The 22,719-nt window shown below is 40.5% G+C and overlaps 2 protein-coding genes across 4 annotated transcripts in view; both read right to left on the reverse strand.

The window, feature by feature from the left end:
• Positions 1-21,599, reverse strand: part of POU2F1 (POU class 2 homeobox 1) — a 179,688-nt gene extending 158,089 nt beyond the window's left edge. Inside the window, exon 1 of one of the 3 annotated variants that reach the window (XM_060296871.1) lies at positions 21,542-21,599. The gene's annotated coding sequence lies outside the window, so the exon portion shown is untranslated. Of the gene's footprint in view, positions 1-20,744; positions 20,855-21,541 lie in introns of those variants that run through there. The other 2 variants (XM_030875579.2, XM_060296882.1) reach the window with 2 other exon arrangements.
• On the reverse strand, positions 20,832-21,422 carry LOC138842589 (uncharacterized protein FLJ37310-like). Its single transcript, XM_070045064.1, has one exon. The coding sequence runs from the start codon at positions 21,420-21,422 to the stop codon at positions 20,832-20,834; it is 591 nt and encodes a 196-aa protein (XP_069901165.1).
• Positions 21,600-22,719: the final 1,120 nt, after the last annotated feature.

A 22,719-nucleotide genomic window follows, 5' to 3' on the forward strand; every position in this document is an offset into this window, starting at 1 on the left:
TTCTTACACCAGCAGCTTTCCATCTATTTTTCAAATACCAGCTTTAAAAGTCTTTCAGCAACATAACAAGGGCAAGCAGCTCTTCCATGAGGTCCAGAACAGAAAACTGGTGTACACACACACACACACACACACACACACACACACACACACTTTCCAAAGGTATCCACGTCCTATTTTACTTTTACATCACTGTTCAGAGTGCTGAAAGTTTCATTCATGGCATTTATTTTGACTGTCACTAGATAGGCTGAACAACTCAGAATTGATACCTCAACTCCAAAACCAAAAAGCATGAAAACTGTGCTTCTTAATTCATACAAAATTAATGTCCACAATGCTTTATAGAAGTGCAGGGCTTCCCTGGTGGCGCAGTGGTTGAGAGTCCGCCTGATGATGCAGGGGACACGGGTTCGTGCCCCAGTCCAGGAAGATCCCACATGCCGCGGAGTGGCTGGGCCCGTGAGCCATGGCCACTGAGCCTGCACGTCCGGAGCCTGTGCTCAGCAACGGGAGAGGCCACAACAGTGAGAGGCCCACATACAGCAAAAAAAAAAAAGTGCGAAGGAGCGAGAAACACTTAAACACATAATTATCTCTAAAATTATTTTGCCACCCAACAGGTAACTTTGTTTCCAAAAACTTGAAGAAAAGCGATTGACAATAACAAAGAATTTCTGCTAAAAATACCTTCCTTAACCAATCAAACAGAGAAGTCAACTAATGTTAGCTAAAAACTGGAATCAATACCCTTAAATTATTTTAAACAAAGTCCACCACTTTCTAGTGATGTTAACTTTGGAAAATTACGTAACTTTCTTGTACCTTAGTTTCCACATCTACAAAACAGAGATTCAACAATACCTATATCATAGTATCACAGTTGAGGTGAGGATTAAATTAGATAATTCATGTAAAACACAGCACAGTGCCTGGCACATGGGCCAAAACCAAATTTGATAACTTGTTATTTTATACTACCCAGAACCATTCTATCTTAAGCTAATACTCCCAATTGAGGTTGTCTGTTAATTTTTCAGCTCACACAACTAACCTTGCTGTCAACTTATTTATCCACAGCAAATTTTGCTTTCAAATTCTTGTAACAGCATCACTTCATGTGCTCAAGTAACTTTTTGCTGATCTCACTATGTTTACTACCTAGCAGTAGCTAGAAGCAATGAGGTTTCCGATTCCTTCTTTTTAAATACAATATTTAGTTATTTCACCTGGCACTAGAAGAAGGATTCTGTAGACCATTTGGAGACATGCCTGTAAGAAGACAAATGAGTTATAATGGAAGATATCATTCTGCTAAGGTTATTGCTTTACACTGGCCAATGAGGCAGATGAGTAAAACAGGAAAGGAGGAGAGGTTAACTGCTATCTCCTGGGTGACAATTTCATTACAAAACAAGGAGTCCCTAATGCAAGAGTTCCAGAAGTTGAGTTCTGAATCAGAATGGATATTCCCATAAACATAATGTTGAAGAACTCTGGGGAAGGACTTTAAACCACTGCAAAAAAAGAACCTTCATCAGGACTCTGGGAACATTTGTTAAAGATGTTTGTACAAAAGCACAAGAAAAAGTGAGTTAATAGCTGACTTTCAATTATCCATGAGACGCTTATCTTGGAACAAATTAACAATTAATACACAAGCTTACCCAAGGCATAAACAAAAATCATTTATCTGCTGTCCTACATATTAAATCAGGAATGGCAGGAATCCCTTCTCTACTTAACTATTTCATAATTTTAAATATACCTTCCTCCTTTAAAGCAATAAAATTACCAAATATTACATATATATGTGTGTGTACAGGTATATATATAAACACTCCTAAATTACCTCTAAATCATGGCCAGTATTCAACTCTATCCTTTTCCCTAACGTTAATTTCCTCACTACCCTACCAAAGCACACATTTTCCAATTCATCCTTTAGTTTTTTATATTTCCGCCTTGAAGAAGGCTGTCTTTATAGCTGAGGCTCTTAATCAGGGTTCATATATTTATATTCTTATTCTCAGTGAATAGCCTATTCATATGCTTTGACCATTTTTCTATTGGGGTGCCTGTCATTTGTTATTGATGTCTAATGATACTTAATAAATTAAGAAAAATTAACTCTATCATTCTTATAGGCTACTAATATTTCTCCATATAACTTAATTATATTTGTAGAGGCTTTTGGCAGGAAGAACCTTAAATACTTTACATAGTTAAACCTATCAATCTTTCCCTTGTATGGCATCTGAGTTGTACGCCATGTCAAAAAGCTTTTCCATGCCTAAAACTAAATAAAAATTCCTACTTTTTGTCTTAGTACTTTTCTGAGTTTTTCTTTGAACATTCAAATCTTTAATCTCTCCAGAATTCATTTTTGTGTATAGTATAAGGTATGACCCTGACACACATTTTTTTTTTTCCAAATAGACAACCAACTGTCCTAATACCACCTGGTCGCTCTACCTAATGTCAATTTCCATCACTCCAGGCTCCTAAACTCTGGTTTAATGCTGACAGGAAACTTTCATGTCTGCATTAAAGTGATCACTTTTCAAAGCTTGCTGTTGTTCAAGGAGCTATGTATTCTGCTTTGAGCATTCCCAGCACCTGCTAGAATTAAACTAAAAAAGGGGTCAGGGGATGAGAGTCTCAACTGTGACTACAATGCCAAAATATAACCGTTAAGTCACCACAGCTTTCTTTGTGTATGTACACCTGTAGTATGCACTAAAATCACCACCTGAATTGTTTCCCATGGACAGCACTTTTAGATAGGCTCTTTTACTCTGGCAAAGTTTTGAAAACTATACAAGATAAGCATCATTTATTATAACTGGGAGTTAACTATGCCTTACCAGCATGGCAAACAAGAACACCACAGGGGGCTTGCCTGGTGGCGCAGTGGTGAGAGTCCACCTGCCGATGCAGGGGACATGGGTTCGTGCCCCGGTCTGGGAAGATCCCACATGCCGCGGAGCAGCTGGGCCCGTGAGCCATGGCCGCTGAGCCTGCGTGTCCGGAGCCTGTGCTCCGCAATGGGAGAGGCCACAACAGTGAGGGGCCCGCGTACCGCAAAAAAAAAAAAAACAAACAAAAAAAAAAACAAAGAACACCACAGGGAGTTTAGATCCACAAACAATACAAATTTCAACCTTTCCCCCTTATTTAAAAACAGTTTTTAAGTAGTCTATTTAACCTAGTGTTCTCTTTCTGTCAGTGGCAAATAATTAAAAATAGAAATAGGAAGCCTAGAAAACAAAAATTTTTCAGGACGTGCCCAGCACTGTTCAGGGCAAAATACATCCTAACCGGCAGAGAAGGTACGTCCTAACCATTAGCATATTTAATTAATTTCTTTGGTCTTGACCAAAAAAGAGTCATTAAGCAACTCTTCTGATTACAAATTTGGCTTCTCTTAAAGTGAGATAATGTACTGCTGAATGGCCAAAAATTCTGGTCCACTTCACAATTATATTTCTCATAACAGATTTATAGGTTAACACAAACAGGCATTGTTTCTATTTCTGTCTATTCTGTATTTGGTTAGCAAGAGTCAGTTCTATTGAACTCAATTACCTGTAAGTATGGTAACGAAATCAAGTTACTGACAATCAGGCCGCCAATGAGCGTGCCCATGTGGTATTACCCTTTGAGGTGCTGCCTGAGTAGCCATCTCCCTGAACAAGATCATCTAACTTCAATGATAAGCACCAACAAATATAATTTCAAACCCAGTGCATATGTATTCTGAAAAGACTTCTTAGTAACCTACATTGTGCCCTTAACTCTGTACTAATGTGAACAAAACGGATAAACTTCCTGTCCTCACAGAGCTTATAATCTATACAAAGTTGAAAGAATATTTATGGAAGATTGCCTAAAGGATATGCAACATCTCCATCCTTGTAATTATTCCAAAATCTCTTCCCCTTTTAAGCCACACTCTGTTTTGAATCCTCCTCATCTCCCCACCACGTTGTGTCTTTATTAATGATGATGCATCTGGCCTACAGAGGGGCCTTATGAAGTTTGTTGGTGCATGCATAGTAGGACTACTGTAAGGCCACTGTTCACTCCATTACATGGGGTCCTGTTTATAAGGTCTCTGAGGAGCCATTTCCTTCTGATCTTAGTGTCAGGAGTTCTGCTTTTTTAAAACAAAGGTTTGTTTGCTTTCAAATGTTATGAACATAAATTGCCTGGGTTTCTTTTTTTGCACCATCTACAATGAAGCTTAGAGAAGTATTTGTGCCCCACTGAAAGCAAATATTAGATTTTTATATTAGAATTTTGATTTTATTTTATATTTTGCATTTCTTGCTATAGTTTAGGAATATCTACAAACCACATTAAATTTTGGGGTGGACAAAATGTAACAAATGGATAAAGTTTGCATTAATGCATCATAAGGAAAATGTTCTTTTTAAATTTAATGGATCAGAAAACAAAATCATACGAGAAGTCAAGGGAGACAAAGGATTGAAGTATGATACACAGATTTAAAAAATAAAAACCACTCAACTCTCAATTAACATGGGGTAACTGGAAAGGGAAATTAAGAAGGGAAACAGAAGAAAGATCAGAGAACATCCCAAATAATTTTTTTATTTACAGAAATTAGATCAATGTAGTTAGAAATGACTTTGTGTAAATTTGAACTTACTGTATGGTTAAAGTTACATACAATATTTAGAAATATTTATTATTCCACAGGTAGCACTCAAAACAGTAAAAATAAAACAGTCAAAATTGATAAAGAAAACATTAAAATTACTTGATAATGGCCAAAAGGGTACACCTGGAAAAACAGACAGACTGTTGTTATAACCCGTTTCTTATCTGAGCTCTTCCTCCCCACCCCCAAATATTAGGAAAAACCCTATGCATGGCAACAATCTGAGTCTACTGACCTCTCAGCTTTCCAATTACCTGGCATAATCTAGGCAGGTGTTTAAACTCCACGACATGCCAAGATCATGTTTTTGCTAGAGAGCCTCTTTCCTTCAGGGTCACTGTCATCTTTCCTAGCAACCAAGGGACTCTACAATGATGTCACTGCTGTATGTCAACTGGGGCTCACACATAACATTGTTGAGCCATCTCCACTCAGAAGTTAAATTACCTTCCTCCTCATTGTCAGCTTCCTCAAATACCCTGTTCCTCAAACCCCAGAAAACTCCAAGCTTGCTGGGAGGTTAGACCCCAGTTCAATCTAGCACTGAAATGATTTTAAGTCCTGTCAGTTCCACGTTCGTAGGTAGTGAATAAATTCCTAGACTTCCCAATCTGCATTATCTTTCCATTCCTTCTTCACCCCTGTCCTCCCAAATATCTGATTAAAAATTAAAATATCTTAAGAGCAGGCAGAGTAAAAAATTCCCTTCTGTTAAAAGAAACATTTTTGTGCAAAGGCAAGGCATAGGTCTGCTCTCCAGGACCACAGCACCACAGATGACCTGCAACTATTCCCTCTCTATGAATGAAGAACTAATAGACAGCTGCCAGCAAAGCATCTGACTATCAAGGGGGTACATACACCTAGCACCAGGCAGGGGTCAATGAGAGATCACACAGAATATATGTAGATGTTTTTGCTGATCATTTCTCATTCTTTCAAAAATGCACTATTTCTTATAAACTATGGTTAGTCTGCAAACCAGCTGGTTCCAGATAAGTAAGATCTGGTTGTTGCTGAAGCACTGATAAGTGGATGGGAAATCAGCAACAGATCCAGGGGAAGGAGGGTAAATGCTAATTGTCACATGGAAGAGAACTTTGGCACGCTGGATGCTCCATGAAGGCAAGCAGTATGACTGTTACAATCACAAACTTGACAAACAGCACAATGCCTTGCAAATTGCAGGCATTCAATAAATATCTACTATGAATAAACTTGTTAAATGAAATAGATTATTCTGTAAAGTACTACAAAGAGGCTAAATAACTAGCCCAGTGGCCCACAGCCAGTAGGCGGCAAAGCCAGCATTCAAACCCAAGTCTGTCTGCTTCCAGAGCTGATGCTCTTTTCACTTCTTATGTGCTTCCTCTATCAGGAGACTGATTTGCCAAGGATCTCTGGTAGAGTACTTGAAGCCATAGGATAAACATGCTTGTCTTCCTGGAAAGTAAATTTTACTGAAAAGCTGAATAATTTAAAATATTTGATATATAAAACAATCACCAATATATAACAAAAAAGAATAAAGAATTCATAGCTAATAGTTTTAAATTATATGGGCCACCACAGTTTTTCCCAGGTTCTCTCAGGATACAAGTTCATTCTCCTCTGCTATTAAAGGTATATTGCTAGAAAAAAATCTGAGAATCAAAAACATCATTCAATAAATATTTGTTGAGTATCAAATACATAGCAAGCATGTGTTAAATGTCAGGGATGAAATGTAGTCCCTGAGGCACAGAGATTAAGCTATTATAAAAAAGAGAAACAAGTTAACCCATAACTAAAAGTAGTAACTTAGATGCCAGAATAGGATCTACAGAAACAGAGGAGAGGTATCTAACTCAGACTGTGCATGTTTGGAGGACATGGTGGAGGCTGAGGGAATGTTTAAGTGTTCCCAGGGTAGACCCCAGCTATATTCTCGTCCCTAAACTGCTATTCAAAAGAGGTATGGGAATTAATTGCGGGGGGGCTACTCATGGAAAGAGAATATTTAAGAAGTTATACATTTTCATGAAAGGGCCAGAACTAGTGTAATACAACAAGTGAGAGAAATCACTGTTTTATCATTAATCATTAGAGAAATGCAAATCAAAACTACAATGAGGTATCACCTCACACCAGTCAGAATGGCCATCATCAAAAAATCTACAAACAACAGATGCTGGAGAGGGTGTGGAGAAAAGGGAACCCTCCTGCACTGTTGGTGGGAATGTATATTGATACAGCCACTATGGAGAACCGTATGGAGGTTCCTTAAAAAACTAAAAATCGAACTACCATACAACCCAGCAATCCCACTACTTTCTCAGGGCATATATCCTGAGAAAACCATAATTCAAAAAGAGTCATTACCACAATGTTCACTGCAGCTCTAATTACAATAGCCAGGACATGGAAGCAACCTAAGTGTCCATCGACAGGTGAATGGATAAAGAATATGTGGCACACATATACAATGGAATATTAGCCATAAAAAGAAACGAAACTGAGTTATTTGTAGTGAGGTAGATGGACTTAAGAGACTGTCATACAGAGTGAATGAAGTAAGTCAGAAAGAGAAAAACAAATATCGTATGCTAATACATATATATGGAATCTTAAAAAAAAAAGGTTATGGAGAACCTAGGGGCAGGACAGGAATAAAGACGCAGATGTAGAGACTGGACTTGAGGACACGGGGAGGGGGAAGGGTAAGCTGGGACGAAGTGAGAGAGTGGAATGGACATATATACACTACCAAATGTAAAATAGATAGCTAGTGGGAAGCAGCCGCATAGCACAGGGAGATCAGCTTGGTGCTTTGTGACCGCCTAGAGGGGTGGGATAGGGACGGTGGGAGGGAGGGAGACGCAAGAGGGAGGAGATATGGGGATATATGTATATGTATAGCTGATTCACTTTGTTATAAAGCAGAAACTAACACACCATTGTAAAGCAATTATACTCCAATAAAGATGTTTAAAAAAAAGCGATAATGCATAATAAAATTTCCTATAATATAAAAAACAAGTAAATCAGTTTTACATTACATTTGAAAAATATACAGAAAAAAATGTAGTAAGATGTTCGACTTAGAGCAAAACTATGAAAATTAAAACAATGTTTCATCTATCAACATATCAAAAATTTAAAAGAGACACTGCAGGGAAATTGATACTATTAAATATTATACATAAAATATGTAGTATAGGTAAAAATATAGAATGGTACCTCTCTCAAGGGCAATCTGACATGTACAAAATTTTTAAGTGTGTAATTTTTTTATGCTACAATTCTATTCCTAATGATTTATCTTTAAAAAAACAAAACAGAACTCTGTATCTACAACTATGGAAAAAATCTAACATACACCAAAAAAGAACAAGTAAATAGGTTGGTCCATCAATACAATAAAATAATGTATAACCATTAAAAAGGATAAGGTAAGGTGTGGAAGGATATTTGTGAAAAATTATTAGGTAAAAAGGCAGGTTAGGTTAGTTTTTGAAGAACTGAAACCTGCAGACATGTCAATATTTTCCAGTTTTATAAGATAAGGTGAAAACTGCCCCTCCAGTGACTTCATTGGGCCTCTTTGACTAACCTAAGACGACTCAACCTTGATCAGCTACAGTCACTGTGAGTAATAATTCAACGATCATGCTATCGCTTGTTATTTATGCCACTAGAAGTCACTCAACTAAATAAAGTTAAAAGATCTTAAAAAAAAAAAAAAAAAGATTAGCCTTGAAATTACCCAGAGGTTGTACCTAGCAAATAAAAAGGACTGTTTATTTACCTGGGTAAATCTTAAAGAATAGGGAACCATGTTTTTTTTAAAAAAAAAAAAGTAGGATGTACACTGACTCCTTTTTTTTTTTAATCAATTTATTTATGGCTGTGTTGGGTCTTCGTTGCTGCATGCGGGCTTTCTCTAGTTGCGGTGAGCGGGGGCTACTCTTCGTTGCAGTGCGCAGGCTTCTCATTGCAGTGGCTTCTCTTGCTGCAGAGCATGGGCTCTCGGCGTACGGGCTTCAGTAGTTGTGGTGCATGGGCTCAGTAGTTGTGGTTCGTGGGCTCCAGAGCACGGAGTTCTGGTGCACGGGCTTAGCTGTCCCATGGCAGGTGGGATTTTCCTGGGCCAGGGCTCAAACCCCTGTCCCCTGCATTGGCAGGGGGATTCTAAACCACTGCACCACCAGGGAAGTCTCTCCTTTTTAAATTATGTACACATACATGAGAGGGGCAGGCACACCTGGGGTATGAGCATGGATGTGGATGCACTGTGCATCTAATTAGGGTACATGGGTCTGCACACCCACAGGAGCATTCCAGGAAAGGGGTTCAATCACTGAATCAGCACCATACTGGGTCTTATAGCAGGATGGAACTATTAAGATGTGATTCCAGCATCATGGAACTGGCAATGGCTCTGACACTACAGTCTAATCCTCTGAAATCACACCATGATTTCTTCCAGGAATACTCATAAAATTGTTAACTTGTCTTCTCAGGCTTCTGTGATGTTTACAATGTCTCTCATAACATCAGAGGATTTTCACCAATTCCTTCCTAACTGTGATTGGCATATGAGTTAATATATATTACAGTCGGCCAAAACAGACTTCTTGGCTGACTGCATGAAGAAGCACTCAGAGGGAAGTACCTCTGCACCGTGGTGTAAAGAAAAATGTTTCAGACACAAACACTGTAACAATAAACAGGGTGATATAGGGAAGGATTAAGCAGGGTGTATATGATAGGGAATACCAATACCATTAAAGGACTAACTTATCAGAAACAATAATCAACTGTCATGTTTCTTCAACTGAAAGCTGGCTTAATTACAGCTTGGTGGGGGAAGGGGAGTAGTAAACAAATCCCCAGTACTTGCCAGCGTATCAATTTTAAGTCACAACTCATTTGAGAAACATTAAAATATTTTACACACCTCCTAATTTCCTATCTAGCCAACAACAACAAAAATAAATGATGCCCCAAATGAAAATTATCTGGATGTTAACATCGGCAAGTAGCTTCAGTTTAAAATATAATTCCAAAATGTTCAGGATTTATGGATTACCAGAATCAGCAATCTATATACAAACAGCTTCAAAATATTTTTATAATCAACAACTGGGTACGCTTGAAAGCTAGGTTAATATTAAATCTGCTAATCAATTGTCCATCTCCCCAAACTGCAAGATGGAGATGAGTGCACCACTGATTCTAGACCACACAATATGGAACTGGGAACTGCATAAGAGCACTAAGGATAAACTCAGAAATAGTTGCTAAATAGTTCATCATTCAACTTGACTGGAAGCAGAAGTTAATGGTTAAGAGCATAGTAATGCTCTTAATTGCATACAGCTATACCAAATAGGTCAGAGACCTAGGTGTACCACTTAGCCTCTTTACACTGTATAGTTTTCTCACCTGAAAGATGAAGAGGATGACACCTGTACACACTTCATGGGGTCATTGTGAAGATTAATATGAAAACACATGTAAAGCTTAGTAACTGGCACAAAGACGTGGTAAACATTATTTATTACTGTTATCACTAGAAATTAATACACTTGTTAGAAGTTATGGAATCTCTTCCACAAATTTTGCCTGTGTATTTGGCCACTAAAAAAGGACAAAGATCATGAAAATAGCCTCATAATTCGGAAATCATCTTCAGCTCTACAGCTAAATCTTAACTCTTCCTGGACCAGCCAGGCCGAACTTCAGTTCCTTGAAAGTGCCGCATTTTCACTGTTTCAAGAATTATGTATATGTTGCTCCCTTTGCAACATTTTCAACCGCACTTCCTACTCCCAGACTTGAACTGTTAACTTTCAGTCACCCTTCATGTCTCAGTGTAAACACTGCTTCCTCAGAAGCCCATCCTAAATCCTTTTGTCCAGATTAGGTGTCCCTATCTTACGCTTATGTCCCTATCTTATTCAGAGTACTCTGAATCTCCCATATTTTACTCAATTAACTGTGAACAGTGTTATTTAATGTATGACTTGCCCAAATGCTGTAAGCTTTGAGAGGACAGAGAGTATCTGTCTTATTCACTACTCTTTCTCCAGTGCTGGGTGCATGGCAAGGAATAGAAGAAAGCTCTATATTTATTGAATTAAATGAATGCAGAAGGACCAGTCAGGTTGGTTAATTACAATCCAGTTCATGCTCACATATTACAGTTCCTGATTAGCTTACTGTTCTTGCTCATTCACATTCTAGTAAGATGTTTCAAGTTTAAAATCTAAATACTACCATTTCAGACTCCCCATATGTTTTAGCTCTGCTGCTGAGTTAGGATCAAGCCTATCATGTTCTGTATTCTTAATACGTCTATTAAAATGGTATTCAGATGGAAGCCAAGCTACTCAAAGTATCTGTTGTGTTTACTGGTTTTCACCCAAAAACATGTTTTGAAGAACGCCACAGCTTAAAAAGAAAAACAAAGTATGAAAATAAAACATAATTTGTCAATTTAGAATCCTATGGGCCAGAAAAGTCAAGTGATTTGTTCAACATCATAAAGCTAGATAATGCTACAAACAGAATAAGGATCCAAGTTTCCTAGTTCTCTGTTTGTCTTTCCACTGTGGAGCCTTTATGGTGCATTGAGAAGTTGAAGATACTGTAAGCAATAATTTTGAAATGCAACAAGCAATCATTCAATGCTACTGAATCATTTTTTACAAACTTTTTAAAACTATGGATGACCAGACCTCTACTTTTATTAGAAACTCAGGTGGTAAGGTCTGGGCCTCTGCATGCTGAAAAAGTTCCATGGACAAGTCTTATCCCAGCAAAGATTGAGAACCCCTAATTTAATCAATCAAGCATCATTTGCTAAATGTCTACTCTGTCCCTGGCAGTGTGTTCCTGCTCTCAAGGCTCTTAGGAGGAGACAAGATTTACTTATGTAACTCAATTAGAGAAAAAAATAAGACTGTGTATAATGAAGTGCTGAATTAGCTAAATGAACACAAATTAAGTGCTAAATTCAGACAAAGTAGGACAGAAGCACAGGCTTGAGAGATCAGCTATTTGTGGAGATAGACTAAAGGACAGATAGGTCCCGTATGATAAATAAGGATAACTGTTTTCAAACAGTGCACCCAGCAGGAGTCCTAAGGATCCTGTGGAAGGGTCTTAAGGGCCACTGTGGAGAGTAGAGGGAGGATGCTTCCACTGCCCCTGTGCCCATCTCAATCAGAACAGCTCCACTCACCTTTTAACATTAAGCTTCTGCCTAAAATTCATTTTGAAAAGAACTCCAATGACCTTTTGTTTGAAAACTCTCCTATTTACAAATGTAAAAGAAGAAGAAGAAGAAGAAAAAAATCAGTGGTGAAGTAATTTGTCCCAGTCACCTGGGGGAACCCAGGTCTCCCAACTCCAAGTGCCACTTTCACTATACCACACCACATACCACGACATTCCAAGGGAGGGAACAGTGTGAGCCTGTGAGCAAAGGTTCTCACAGAGCATCCCAAACACCAGACTGACCAAAACAGTGGGCTTACTTTCAGGTCATATGACAGAACTGTGAAGTGGGAGAGGAGAGGAAAGCCCACGCTTCAGAATAAATATAGCCACCCTCCCAGAACAGCTCTTCAACACAAAGTTTTACGGCGATTTTTAAAAAACTTAAAACCTGATAAAAGAAACTGTTTGTGGTGGGTCTATAAGGGGACTTCCTGGTGGAACTGTTGAGTCATGCTATTTAAGGAAGTAGTAAAAGATAAGAATGCATAGGCAGGGATGGGTGTGAGATAAGAGAATGCCCTGAAATCAAGGACAAGTTTATGTTTGCCACAATGCAATACCTCCATTGTGTAGTTTTCAAGAGTATTGGGGTGTACCTCCCTCTCCCCAGGTGCTGGCTGCACATGGAAATGTACAACCTGCAGTATGGTGTCCCACAGAATCAATCTAAAAGCTAAAGCTTCTCCCTCTCTACAGCAGCACAAGTAATAAAATTGCTGATTTTACTCTTGTGCTCATGTAAGAAAAACTATTACAGTACTTTAAAAATGCTTCTGCTATCAATTTGTTATTTCCCACAGCATCCCTGTGACAATGGTATTATCACCATCTTATTGTTGAAACAACTATTGAAGCCAGTGTCAAAGCCAAAATGAGATGCCTAGAATTTACAATGTTCAGACTCAATGCTCAGTCCACACTCAAAGTGGCATGAGCATAAATCTCAATCCTATTATTTGTATGTTTATCACACATTTAATTCAGTAAAACTTTCTTGATTTTCACAATAAACTTGCAACCTCATAAGAGCCACCCAATCATGTCTCAAATGACAGGTCTACAATTGAATTTATCGCCTATTCCCCCAAACGGTTCCGTCTTCCAACTCCCCTACTTCTGTTCATGGCACTGCTTTTGATAATCTAAGCTCAAAACCCTGCTATCCTCTTTGACTCTAATTAGCTGCTAAACACTTTAAGGACTTTGATTATGGCTCCTTGGTCCAGAGCAAAAAACTTCAGTGATTCCTTACTGCCAAGCAAATGAAATCCAAACTCCTGCATCACCAACCCACAGCATTCAGAGCTCTCCAGAACAGAGTCCCAACCTGCCTTCCACCACTCTCCAATATGCAGCCTCAGTAATAGCTAACCTAGAAGTCTTGCTATTCCCCAAACACATTCTGTGCTCATTAAGCACATAACCTTGGGAAAGTCACTTAATCTGGGCTTCATTTTACTCAAAAATAAAATGGGCATAATAATATTTCCTGAAAGGAGCAAATGAGTTAATGAAAATGAGAGTGCTGCTATAAATTTCAAGGGACTATAAAAATACACACAGTATCATTATGTCATGGTTACAGTAATTTTATTGTATTTATACCTGCCTTGCTACAGAAAGGATATAACATAGCCCACATAAAAGACAAAATAACAGGAGTTTAAAGATGGAAGCAATAAAACAAATGCAAAACAAAACATTAAGGACCTAAAATGGAACTGGGAATGAGGCTAAGAAAAATTATGGATACCATAATTGCCTATCTAAACTTTCAGATTAATAATTTGGTCTAAACACTGTAGTTTGATTTGAAAAGGAAATAAAGTCAATTAGTTCAGTGTCCAGAAGACTAAAAACAAAACCATTGGTCAGAAATAAGAGAGTTCTTACTGTAAAGACTAGGCAAGAATTTCTCCCAAAGGTCCTTATTCTGTGTGATGTAACTGGACAACATTCTCAACATCCTTACTATGGATTATCTATTTTCATTACATCATTGTTAGAGTGAAAGCCTCTTCAGGTCCGGTAATTGTCTTATTATGTTTGTATCTCTATAGCTTAAAGCAATTAGTCAACAAACCACATACCTTAATTTTTATATACTGGTTTCCATGGATCCAATGTCTCCCTTCCTATTTCAAATCAACTTGCACACCACCATATTAATCCTAGAACACTGACCGCTTTTGTCATAGGATTCCTTACTTCAAAAACCTCCAATGGCCTCCCTGCACATAGAATACCTCATTTTTTACGTATACAGCACAATCTTGAACACAACCTCCCTGGCAATGTCTTCCCATTCCTCTAAATTCTTTTCACCCGTTTAAATTCAGCTTAAAAATCTCACCTTCTACTAAAAGTCTGCTCTGACTAGCAGCAATGTGGTAGAGGGAGAGATGGGGGCATGGGGAGGAGGAGACTAGAAAGTCTTGTGTTCTCGTCCATTACTCAATAGTGAAGAGACTGTGGGCAAGTCACTAAACCGCCTGAGAATAATGCCTCCTCATCTGTAAAGGTTTTAGGATAGATTGTATCTAAATTACCTTCCAGCTACAACAGTTCTAGGATGCTTTGGTTCCTACACACTTGGACACACTTTGATTTCTACTCTGATCATTATTATCTATTATAAATTTTAATATGTAATTACAATTATCCCTTGGTAACCACAGGTGATTGGTTCCAGAATCTTCAAGGATACCAAAACCCAGGGATGCTCAAGTTCCTTATATAAGAGGATGTTATATTTGCATATAACTTATGCCTATCCTCTTACATACTTTAAATCATCTCTAGATTAGTTATAATACTGAATACAATGTAAATGCTAAGTAAATAGTTGCCAGGTACAACAAATTCAAGCTTTGCTTTTTGGAGCTTTCTGGAATATTTCTTTCCAATATTTTCGATCTGCAGTTGGTTGAATTCACGGATACCAAACTCACCAATGTGGAGGGCCAACTGTATATACATTGCTTTAAAATTTTTCCCTGCTAAGTAAATGCCACAGCAGTCTTCCACAGCAAAGTCTTATACTCCCTTGTTAGCCCCAAAGACAACTGGCATAGGGACCACGTACAAAGCAGCAGATATTTTTTTGCAAGCTAAGAAATGTTTAAATAATTATTTTTAAAAGGTTGATTAAAATATACTTGCCTACTGCAGTATGAATCAGCAAAAAAAAAAAAAGCATTTTTTCACTAAGCAGACTATTAAAATAAGTATACTAAAACAAGAAAATAGCTAAGTCACTTTTCTCTAAAAAATATATTCACTCTGCAGATTGGAAAGCTAGTCAGTACAACTCCGTTTCTGGAGGAGATGACCACGTGTTAAAAACAACTGAGCTGTTTTGTTTTATTTTTTGGCATGTGGGATCTTAGTTCCCTAACCAGGGATCAAACCCTCGCTCCCTGCCTTGGAAGCTCAGAGTCTCAACCACTGGATGGCTAGGGAAGTCCCAAAAACAATTGAGCTGTTTAACATACACAACAAAATATTCACTTCCTAGCCATTCCTGTTTATACCTTCTGTTGCAATGAGAAAGCTCACCAGTCCAAAGAAAAAAAGGCCTACCCATAATTTTTATTACTTTACCAACTTAATGATTTAACTTTATATACTAGAGCTATGTATGACTCCAACATAAAAAACCAATAAAGTTACACAGAGAATTATGAAATAAATCATGTGACAAATTAAACTGTACTTGCAAGGACTTTCAATATCACAGGCTGAGTAAATCTACTACCAACAATCACACTGAGCTAAGTTTGGTGCTTCACGTTGTCATTTTAAAAATTAATATTATGTATCCCCTTCTGGATGAATATCTAGTTTCCTGGATAGTACTTTTAAAAAGAATCTGATAAATCTAGAGGCTTGCTGATTTTTCTTTTGCTCATTGCTAGGCCTATCTGCAAAATCTAGGCAACACTGAAAACTTGAGTATTTGCTTAACTGGGAAAATAAACAAAAACAAAGGCGTTTTATCAGTCACTGAGTACAAATATCTTATCAATGCTCAATAAATTAATATCCTGCGGTAAAAACACAGAACTCTATAAACAGAGCTTCTTCACATCAGAGGTTCTGAAACTCAAGACAATTCTCATATTCCAAATTCTAAATATACTGTACATGCATCAGTAAGTCAAGCACTGGCTCCACTCATGCTATTTTTATTTCCATTGCTATTACTGCTGAAAGAGTTTATAAGGGCTCACCGCCAGTTTAGAACATAGTCAGAAATATTTCAGTACAAAACAAAACCAATTTATTCCTAAAAAGAAATATAAATCTATTAAGTTATTCAACTATCTTTATTTACAAAATGTCAACAATGTGCAAAAACATTCAGCAAAAGAAGATGGATAAGTAATCTGTGAACCATAATTATTACCTCTTTCAACCCTGATTTCACTCAAAAAGATATTTTTAAGCAACACAATCAGGATAAGAATTAAGCAAAATTCTGGCCCAAAGAGTTCCCTTATAAAGAGGAAAAGGACGAAAGGATTCATTTAGGAGGGATACAGAAACTCAAATAAGGCAGATGTATAACAATCAAATCCACACTCTAATACCTAATATTAGATTTCCTTGAGAAATAAGTAATAAACATGTTTGCTCAGGCATTTAACATTAAAGGAGGCAAAAGAAACAAGAACATGGGTGGCCAAAAAGAGACATGTTTTGTCTGTGACTTGTTCTGCAAACAATAATTATTTAAATAGTTCTAAATACAATCATTTCCATTAGGAAAACACATTCCTGCTTAAAATTAGGCTTCATAGTAAGTCTTTACTAATCACAAAAACTGTAACTGAACCAACACCTGTATAAAAGCAAATTAATGACAGTCATACACCAGTATTTTAAAAGAAAATTAATTTTAATAGTGCTTGAAAGAAGACTAAAGCTGTGGGCTTTCAACATTAAAAACAAAACAAAAATAACTGATAACATTAAGGCAATCACTACTACGTTATATTATAGTCCTCCTAGTACAAAGGAACAGACATTCATGAAAGTGAGAGACCAATTTTAAAAACACAACTTAAACACACAAACCCACACACCTAAACTCAAGATCAAGCAATACAGATTCAAGAAATTTTAAATGTTTCATTTTTAATGGCAAATACTTATGAAAGGCAACATTCAAATTTCCAGTTCTGTCATTTTAGAACCACCTGCTTAAGATATTCAAGGCTCCTTTAAACATCTTTGGTGGCTTTATAAGAGCAATTCAACATTGAGTCCTAAACTTATTCCAAAATCCACTAACCAGATGAATAACAGATTAATAATTACTTCAACCTATGCAGCAATGAAACACATTTTATTCCTTCTTCTTTATACTGCCTATCAAAGCAGAGAATAGTGAATTTAAAATATGGCAGAATACGACACCATTTAAACCTGAATAATAGTCGCTATTTGTTTTTTCCTTGACTACTGGGATTTTTGACAATGACAAAATGAAAGGAATTAGAAATTAGTTTGGGGCCGAGGTTGAAAATTACTTGAACAGTAATGGCTTGGAAAAACGGTCCTTTTAGAAATTAAAAATATTTGGTCAGCTGTCACATAAATTTTCAAGACCTAAATTCATAAGTACCATTATAATTACTAGATGGGGCAAGTTAAGAAGGAAGTAACAATGGGTTTTCTGAAAACTCGTGGGAAGCCACCTGACAGATACAAAAGGAGACAGGTAGGTTATAAACTTATGAAGGCTCAAAAGTAACCTAAAATACTCCATCAAGCTTGGCTCACAAGTTAGAGTTAGGAATAAGTCACAGCAATTCTACCACATTCCCAGGACATTTTAATCATCACTTTAAGATAAACTAGTTAAAAATATGATGGAAAATGTCTGACAGGAAAATATAATAGGTCAAAAATCATATGTGGAATCACTATCTCACAGTGGAACAATTTTAAAAATCACTAATCAATCAAAATAAAATGCACAACTTGTCTAGACTAAATTAAGACAATCCAAAAAGAATTCTGAATTATTTTTTTAAAAATCTGTTTGCAAAGCACATGCTTTACTGTAAGTATTCTACCTTAAACACTATAATTTCAACGTAACAGAATATACAGCCCTCATCCTCATCAAGTTCACTTTACTCATTGAAATAGCTACTGAGGCCAATATGATCTCTCCTTTATCCCAGGCTATGCTCTGATTAAATCAAGAAACACAGCTTCTTACCGGAGTTTGGGGGATTATAAAGAACCTATCTAAAGCATGCTCATGGATCACTTCTGTGATTATACTTATTTAAAACCATAGTCTCCAAATGAGAATTTGAGGAAATGAATTTTTACAATAGCATGGAAAGCCAACCAAAATATAAGGCCAGTTAACAATAGTCATCCTTTCCTGTATCACAAAAACTGAAGAAAAAAATTTTGTTTGTAAAAGGCAACGTACATTTTATCATCTTGGATAAAATATCTACAGCCTTGGTAGTGGTTAAATTGCAGCTATAAAGGAAACTGTCCTGAGATAAATGGTTTTCCTATGAGAAGGTTTCACTGCTACACTTCACCTCGGGACAATAAATCAAATTAGCTGCACCTTGTCCTCTGTTCAATGACATCATCAGTTTGACCACATCTTGGGAATCGGGTGCAAACACATATGCTATTGAAGGCATGAAATCATATTACTGTTTTTTGGTCTATCCAACCTCAAGCTTCAGGTCTCTGAAGCAGTTATTCACCTGAACATTCTCAGGAAAGCTACAGCTTTTTTTTCCTGCTGCATTCAGGGCCAGCATACTGGAGGTAAAAGAATAGTAACTGGTTATTTGAAATTGGCTTGCTTTTAGCCCATTAAATCTAGAATTTTGTTGTCAATTAAACTGAAGATTAATGTCTCACAAAATATGTATCTCGCAAACGACTATCAAGTGCCTTAATATAATTTCAAAGATTAAACACATTGGTGTTAAACAACACTTCTCTGATACTTTACTAGCTGGGGTTAAAAATCCACCAATGAGAAGCAACTCCATGTTTTTAATAAAAACACATTAGAACTATACAAAATTAAAAAGAAAGAAAACTTTACCGAGGGAAAGCCACCAAATCAAAATTACTATTTCTTTAAATAGCAAAAGTTTATCTGCCTTTCACAGACCAAATGTCCTAAGTCTACATAAAACATAAAATCAATCCTGGCAACTTAAAGAACGAGGGGTCGGTGTGCTGGGAGGGGAGTAAGTTCCAAGATCAGGGTAGACACAGTGCCTGTGTTTATTCTTCTATTTTCACTCATTTAACCATGACACAAACACTCAAAAAAAACCATAACCCCATTTCTGTTTTCAGGAGTGCTACAATTAAAATAAGCAAGTCTATGACAGTGATAGCACAAAATTAATATCAGCCCATTTTAAATTAGAATGAAGAGGCTGAAAAGAGAAGGCAGCACTGAGGAATTTTGAAAGTGCTGTTAATTGGAATTTCTAAAATACCTACCTATTCTACAACTCCTAGAAAAAACTACTGGTTTCTACAAATCCTGCAGACCTTTACAAAGCCTGAAAGTGTTTAACTTGGGGGTAGGAGCCAAGGGGCAGGGGTGAACTAGCCCCAAAACAAAGTGATTTATTTGTATTAAACCAAAATAGGTTTCATTCGCCTCTGAAAATGAGAAGTCATGGATTTTTTTTTCTTAGGCCCAATATTACAGCAAACTCTAAGAAAGTCTTTTTAAGAGAAAACAAAACACGACAGAGCTGATGCTTATTAGCTCGGAGCTGTCTGAACGCTGCTAAGGCCCCAAGAGGGTTTGTTTTGCCCGCGGAGTAGGGGTATGTGTGTGGAAGTTGGTGGGGGGGGCGAGAGTCATTTTGGTTATTAGTAAATAAATCAAGCGGCAGAGAACATGAGGCCTAGGCCACTGCTAGAGGAGCCAAGGCCTAGCTCTCCCCCTTCTCTTCCCAGCACAGCCTGGGTTTGATCTCAGAGCCCTGTGGATTGCCAAGGAAAAAAAAAAAAGAATCATATCGAACCACAAAAGCACATGGGGCGAATGTAAAATATAAACACGGCGTTGGGCTGTGAGTGGCTGTTATTAAAGGTCTGAATTACTAAACATGAGAGGCGGGGAAAGCCAGGCGGCCATTTCAATAATATAAACCTCCCCGAATTAGACATTATTCAAATGAGAGAGGTTCAGCTAACCAGAGAATCGAGAGCACCCAGCACCCAGCAAGAAAACAGGAGTACAGAACCAGGGAGAGGGGATCCCCGCCCCTACCCAACTCCCAGCCGGAGAGGGGAAACCAAGAATATTATCAACTTGTCAGCCCAGCCGGCTCTGGGGCAGGGGCAGGAGGGCAGCGCTTTACATCCGAGTTCCTGGAAGGCCTGCGGGCGCTTCTGGGGCCTGGGAGCGAGAGGCCCTCGAGGGCCCCGGGCCCCGTCGGTCCGGGTCAAGCGCAGAGGCGGAGGGGGGGCGGGAAGGGGCAGGGGGAGACAGAGATCAGACCGCGCCAAGCACCTTCAGCCCAACTCCCTCGGGAATCCACGGCCGCCCGGGGACAGGGGGCTTTACCAGCACCCACTGAGACCCCTTACCGCTGGCCCGGAGCACATGGGGCGGCCCGGCAGGACCTGCCCCTCGGAGGGCAACTTTCCCCAAGGGCCGCTTTCAACCCAGTCCGCCCCCAAGGGGGAGAAGCGGACCCCTGCGCGGGCTCCCCACCCCCTCCGCCCCGAGGCCACCTCGCAGCGCCCGCGACCGCTCACCCCTACCCACCTACAGCGCAGGCCTGGCTCGGGTCAGGCCGCTACACTGGAGATAAGTGGGGCGCGGCCGAGGTGCCCGAGTCCGTGACCCCCGGGCTCAGCCCCGCTCGGACCCCGGTGCGGCGGCGGCGGGGCTCGGGCGCCGGCAGAGCGCTCTCCACAGGCGCACCCCCGGCCGCCCTCTGGGCCGCCCCCCGCGGTGGGAAGCGCCCCCCCGCCCCGGCCCGCTCCCGGGGGGAGGACGCGTGCGGCTGTCCGGCCGCCGGGGTCCGCTCCGGCCCCGCCGCCTCCCCGGCATTGTGCTCGCCGCCACCTCCATTCCCCCTCCACGCCCCCCCCAACCCGCGCCCGCCCGGCCCGGGTCGCCCGCCCGCGCCCCGCCGCCCCAGCAGCTATGAATATGTAAAATGTCTTTATTGTCCTCTCCCTCTGCCCCGGCCCCGCGGCCCCGCCGCGGACCCGCTCGGGTTCGGGCTCGGCGGCAAGGAGGCGGCGGCGGCGGCCGGCTGAGAAGGAGGGCCGGTGCCGGCGGGCGGGCGAGCCGGCAGCGGGGTGGGCTGGGGCAGGAGGAGCGCGGTGGATCGCAGCCCCCTTTGCCCCTTGTCTTCCCCCTCCGCCTGGCCTCTCCGAGCCTCTTTCCCCCTCCGTTCGGCGCCCGGCGGGGGTTCCGTGCTCCCCGGCCCCCCATCTCCCCGCCGTTAATTATAATAATCCTGAGTACTAATAAATTATGCTAAGTCGCGGGGGGGGGCAGCGGGAGCCGGGGTTGAGTATGAATATGAATATGTAAAATGCTGTAATGATTACCTGCTGCTGCTGCCGCCGCAGCTGAACTCTCATCTTGACTCGCTGCTCCTCCGTCCGCCATTTTGAATATTTTAACCAAAATCGCCCGGTCGATAAACCCTCCCTCGCTCCGGCTCCCCTCCCCCCTCCCGCCCTCCATGCCTCCTCCCTCCTCTCCGCCCCCTCCCGCTCCCTCCTCTCCCCGGGCGCGCGCCAGGGGGCGCGCGAGGCCGTCCCCTTGGAAGAGCCCCACCCCTTCGGACGCTCTGCGCACGCGCCCCCTGGCCGCTGTGGTTCTTCAGTAGCTAAAGCGCCCTCAACCTGCCAGTCACCCCTTCGCTTCTTTTTTCCTTCTGGGCTCTACACATGCGCGACTTTCTCCGCGCGCCTGAAAAGCAGTCCGCGCATGCGCTACTTCCCCTTGGCTGCCTCCCGTTGCGTAATCTGTGAAGGGTAGTACGGGGAGCACTTGTGCCTTGTTACTATCATCCCTACTCCTACCGCCTCACTCCCCTCCCAGTTTTACTCCGGTTTCCCCCAGTGGCATTCTAAAAGAAGCGCAGGGGACACAGCGGCCAAGAGGGTGGAGAAGCGTGGAGTATCGGTGGGCGAACCAGCCCGCGTCTTCTACGCTGCGCACTTTTTAAGGCTTTCCGCGCTGTTCAAACACTGACAACAAAGGAGGGGCCTTTCCCCTCTAGGTAATTTCCGGCCCTGTGGGCAGGTAGGGGCGGAAACGCCTTCCGCGGGGAGCAGGGCTGGAGGCACCTGCTGGGCCACGCGCGGGCATCCCGCTTTAAATTTGAATCCGAACTAGTCCCCGCCCCCAGCTCTGCGAATGCTGGAGACCCGGCCCCGCTAACGCAAGGGGGAGTGTCCTGTGGTGGTTTTAATTAGCCCCAAATCTGTTCTGCTCTATTTGTGTCTAACACCCGGCTAGCTTCCTCGCTAGCTGGGAGTTTTATTAAGTCGCTAATTCCCGCCCCTACCCTTGTTTCACACGCCTCGCTCGCCGCTCACCGGATCGTAAGAAATAGCCGACCCCCCGGCCTATGGATAGGCATTCTCCCTTTCCTTTCGCTTAGGAACATCTTTTAAAACCTAACAGTAAACTGGAAACCGACGACCTAGTAAATAAAAATGTCGAAATCAGCGGTAGCTTCATCATGAATTTTACTTTGCTGCTTCTCAGAGTAAAT

The sequence above is a fragment of the Globicephala melas genome, chromosome 1 (genome assembly GCF_963455315.2).
Source record: "Globicephala melas chromosome 1, mGloMel1.2, whole genome shotgun sequence".
Taxonomy (NCBI): Eukaryota; Metazoa; Chordata; class Mammalia; order Artiodactyla; family Delphinidae; genus Globicephala; species Globicephala melas.

Bases quoted from the DNA above. Each gene is read 5' to 3' on its own strand.
- LOC138842589 (XM_070045064.1), bottom strand. From the start codon at position 21,422: ATGGGGGGCCGGGGAGCACGGAACCCCCGCCGGGCGCCGAACGGAGGG.